This window comes from Chrysochloris asiatica, unplaced genomic scaffold (genome assembly GCF_000296735.1).
Source record: "Chrysochloris asiatica unplaced genomic scaffold, ChrAsi1.0 scaffold00038, whole genome shotgun sequence".
In the NCBI taxonomy this organism is placed as follows: domain Eukaryota; kingdom Metazoa; phylum Chordata; class Mammalia; order Afrosoricida; family Chrysochloridae; genus Chrysochloris; species Chrysochloris asiatica.
In genome coordinates this window covers 2,607,320-2,611,304 of record NW_006408556.1, presented here as the reverse complement: position 1 = coordinate 2,611,304, position 3,985 = coordinate 2,607,320, and the positions used below count along the sequence as shown (strand labels likewise).

At 41.0% G+C, this 3,985-nt stretch overlaps 1 protein-coding gene across 1 annotated transcript in view; it reads left to right on the top strand.

The window, feature by feature from the left end:
• NUDT3 (nudix (nucleoside diphosphate linked moiety X)-type motif 3) overlaps positions 1-3,750 on the top strand; it is a 123,036-nt gene extending 119,286 nt beyond the window's left edge. Inside the window, exon 5 of the mRNA XM_006860375.1 lies at positions 3,019-3,750. Within this exon, the coding sequence (XP_006860437.1) occupies positions 3,019-3,197 (179 nt within the window). The 3' untranslated portion in view covers positions 3,198-3,750. The remainder of the gene's footprint in view (positions 1-3,018) is intronic.
• The last annotated feature ends 235 nt before the right edge of the window (positions 3,751-3,985 follow it).

Below are 3,985 nucleotides of genomic sequence, written 5' to 3'. Positions count from 1 at the left end.
AAGATGGAGGGTCAGAGAAAAAGGGGAAAACCCCCAACGAGATGGATCAGCCAGGTAGCATCATTGATGGTGTCAAGTGTGGCAGTAGTATTGAGGTTGGCCCAGAATCGGACATTGTTTCATTCTGCTGTGCATGGGGTCGCTCTGAGTCGGTTCCAACTCAATGGCACCTGACAACAACAACAAAAGTGCTGTAATTATGATTACACAAAATATAGTTTCTTTTTCAAGTATTCATGTATGAAAAGCTAATGCAACTAAGTTTTTGAGTGGTCATTTCTTGTTTTTACAATTATAGGTACTTATATTCTTCTTTCATCTTTTTTTTATATATAACTTTTCATTATGAATTGAGTGAAGGTTTACAGACAGTGCTATCAGTTTTATATCTAACAAATCATATATTTCCTTTTATGATTGCAATTCTCTTAATATACCATCGCATCCCACTTCCTCCCTATGATTCTTGTTTCCAGTCCTTCTGAATTGCTGCTCCTTTGATCTCCAATGGTTGACCATTCTATACAAACCTCACTGTTGTTGCCTCCTCATATGCCTATTTACTGCTTGGCTGTTCTAGACCTGGAAAGTTACCAAGGGCCATAGTGTTGGCGTTCTTTCACTCTCTTTTTCACTAGTCAGAATTTTCAGTTTTGTTCCATGTTTTCTTCCACTCTATCCAGTTACCTTCTATTGTGATTCCTTTTAGAGCTGTTGGTAATGGTAGCTGGGACCATCCAGTTCTTGTTTCAGGGTCATGGAGGTTGATGTTCACGTGATCCATTAGTCCATGGTAGTTTCCAGACATCTTCAGTTTTCATCACACTGCTTTTCTCTGCACATAAGAGACCATAGTTTTGCATGTAGTAGCTCAAAGAGGGAACAGATCTTTACAACGAGGATCAGTCCCACTCCCTCCATACACAGAATAGAAAGGGATGGGCAACTTGGACATTGGATACCCAAAATGGGGGGGCTATAAAAGCAAGAAGTGACTGGCTTACAAGCTTTTAAGAGGGAGCCTAGATCCAGAGGGCACAGAAGAAGGTAGAATCTCCACTGAATGGTTTCCAATCTGCCTGGATGGGGCTGATGAAAGGAGATGGAGATAGGACTCTTGTGGTTCAATAGTGAATAATTGCTACCAGGAATGACTGAGGGTTGGAAATGTAAATGTGGGCGTTTTGTAGCAAAAGGAGAGGAGTGGTTGACTTTGCAGTCTAGGAGCAGAGGTCCCTGGGACTATCAAGGGAGAAGAGCAGAGTGCAGGACCCTACTCAGAGAAACAGTGACGCCAGAGATGGAGGCAGAGACGATGACATGGAGGGATGGAGGAGCTGGGGACTCTAGATCCAGAGAGGGAGAGGGGCTGTGTGCTGACGACCAGGGGGCAGGTTTTGTAGGGTATACTCTGATTGTTTGATGATGCATGGAGGGGATTGTAATCATGACACTAAAACAGTCTACGATAGGATGACTGTAAAGCTAATGTTCTCCCATGTGAACTATCACATAATTCACAATAAAGCATTAAAAAAAAAAAAAAAAAAGACCGTAGTTTTACTTTAGATGTCCGCTTACGAGCTTTTACTATCCCAGCCTACAAAAACCATGTGGTGACCATGTCTGACTTCCTCTGACTTCACAAGGATAAAGAAGAATCAAACTCAGTATCAGCCTAAGGCTGATTCCTATGAAGTGTTAGTCACTCATGCCACCAGCCTACAACCTTCTTTACCCTGTTCTGATACCAGCTATCCCACAGCACTCTCTGCTTCACATCTGGGTTTGATAACCCATTGTAATGGCCACAGAGAACTCATAACAATACTCAGTGATTATAGGGTTTATTAGGAAAGTGAGCAGGTTACAATTCAGGATCAGAAAACAACTCAAGATGCAGCAGTTTTCTAATCAGGAATGCCTCTTCTCTGCAGACGTGTTTCACTCTTGTCTTTGGCTTCTCAGCCATGTAGTCCCTTGACCTCTGCCATGCTTGGACAAATGTTACAAAGCTCTTTTAGCCAGTCTGTGAATGCCCAAAGGTCACATTCTACAAGCCAGTCTCCTACCCATAGGCACTCAGGTTTACTCAGTCCCTGGACCTAGACCCCTGAAGCTCCTCTGTCTCTCCATGCTACCGCCTCTGTCATCTCTACTTTTCTAGGTAGGGATCTCACGCTCCACTCATGCTCTTCTTTCCTGATGGTCCTGGGGTCATTTGTTCCTACTTCTGAGATGTTGTTGTTTTGAAGAGGCGTGCTGATCTTGGGGTACAGTGCTTATTCTACAGTACCTGGATGGCAAAATTAACCAATCCCAGCTTAGAGCCCTGTATACCTTATTTGCATGGCCCCACCCAATCACTGGTGTGGCGCTGTGGGCTAATTTGTTAGACTGCAAAGTCATTTGAACTGCAAGGTTGGTGGTTCAAGCTCACCAGCTGCTCCAGGGTTGCTATGGGTCAGAATCGACTCAATGGCACTTAACAACAACAACCCAATCAAGTGATTGATGGGAATTAAGACACTGGATAGAAAAGCCTTATCAAGTATATTCAAGGTCACTACACAGCAAAGAAGGTTGTGTAGAACATTGTCTTTGTGGACTGTGTTATTGCCAGTTGACCATGGTGTCCTTATTTTCCTGATTTTCAGCAGTAGCCTTTTATAAAAGAAAAAATAAATAAAGATGCTTTGAAAAATGTAGTTTAAAAAAAAGTAAAAAAATAGACTGGAAAGTCCATAGTGATGTGTTGAGATTATTTTTCCTTCTGATTTTAAAAATATTTTCTGTTTTCTATTATATAGATATATTGCTTTTGTAAAACATTAAAAAAATAATGATAACCTATTAAAAGCCAGCCATCTAATAATTTTTTAATAGTGTGCTCACAATACTCTTTTGTAAGTAAAGAAGGAAAAACTCCATTTAAAATAATGTTGCAAACCACTGTTTTAATGTTTTCCTCTACATTTCCTCCTGTATTTAATTTCTTTTTTCTCTTGGCCTCCACAGGAAGGAAGAGGGAGTGGTTTAAGATAGAAGATGCCATAAAAGTGCTGCAGTATCACAAACCTGTGCAGGCATCCTATTTTGAAACATTGAGGCAAGGCTACTTGGCCAACAACGGCACCCCGGTTGTGGCCACCACATACTCGGTTTCTGCTCAGAGCTCAATGCCCGGCATCAGATGACTGAAGACTTCCTGTAAGAGAAATGGAAATTGGAAACTAGACTGAAGTGCAGATCTTCCCTCTCACCCTTGCTCTTTTCACCTCTCCTCACAGGCCTCCTCTTTCCGATAAGGCATGATGGGCAATAGGGAAAGGGTGTGTTGATAATGTTGCTGTTTGGTGTTTAAGTGGTGGGGCTTTTTCTTCTCTTTTTATTGAGGGGGTGGGGGTGGGGTATGTAATTTGTAAAGTACTTTTGGTGCATGATATGTCCTTCCCTTTAAAACCCCCCTGCAATTCTCTGGAGAGAAGCAGACTGCCTTCCCTTTCTCTGCCCTGGATTCTGAAGTGTTCCCAGCCTTAGCCAGACATTTTTCTTTGATTTAAAATTTTTATTATTATTATTATTATTATTATTATTAAAAGATACCAATGTAAGAGAAAAATTCTCAAGAATTTGTCCTATAATGTATTGTTTCAGTCCAGTAGGTTGGATGTTTTTACTGTAGGCTACATTTATCTACACATTATATATTGGACATATAATATGTAAATAAATGACTTTTAGAAAGAATTTATCTTTAAGTTTTCAGGGTTTTTTCTTTTCCTTTTTTCTGATTTGGTGTCATTTCTGTAAGGGAGCCTTGCAGTTAATTTGCTTTTTGTTTTTTAAGCATCACATGATGCTAGTGGCTAGGCAAAATTCCCTGTCCTCTCCATTCCCAAGTCATTGACTGTAGTGAGGTAGGGTGCAGGAAGAGTTAAGCTACTTCAGTAGCTTTCCCAGGACTCATGGCCTTCTCATCTGT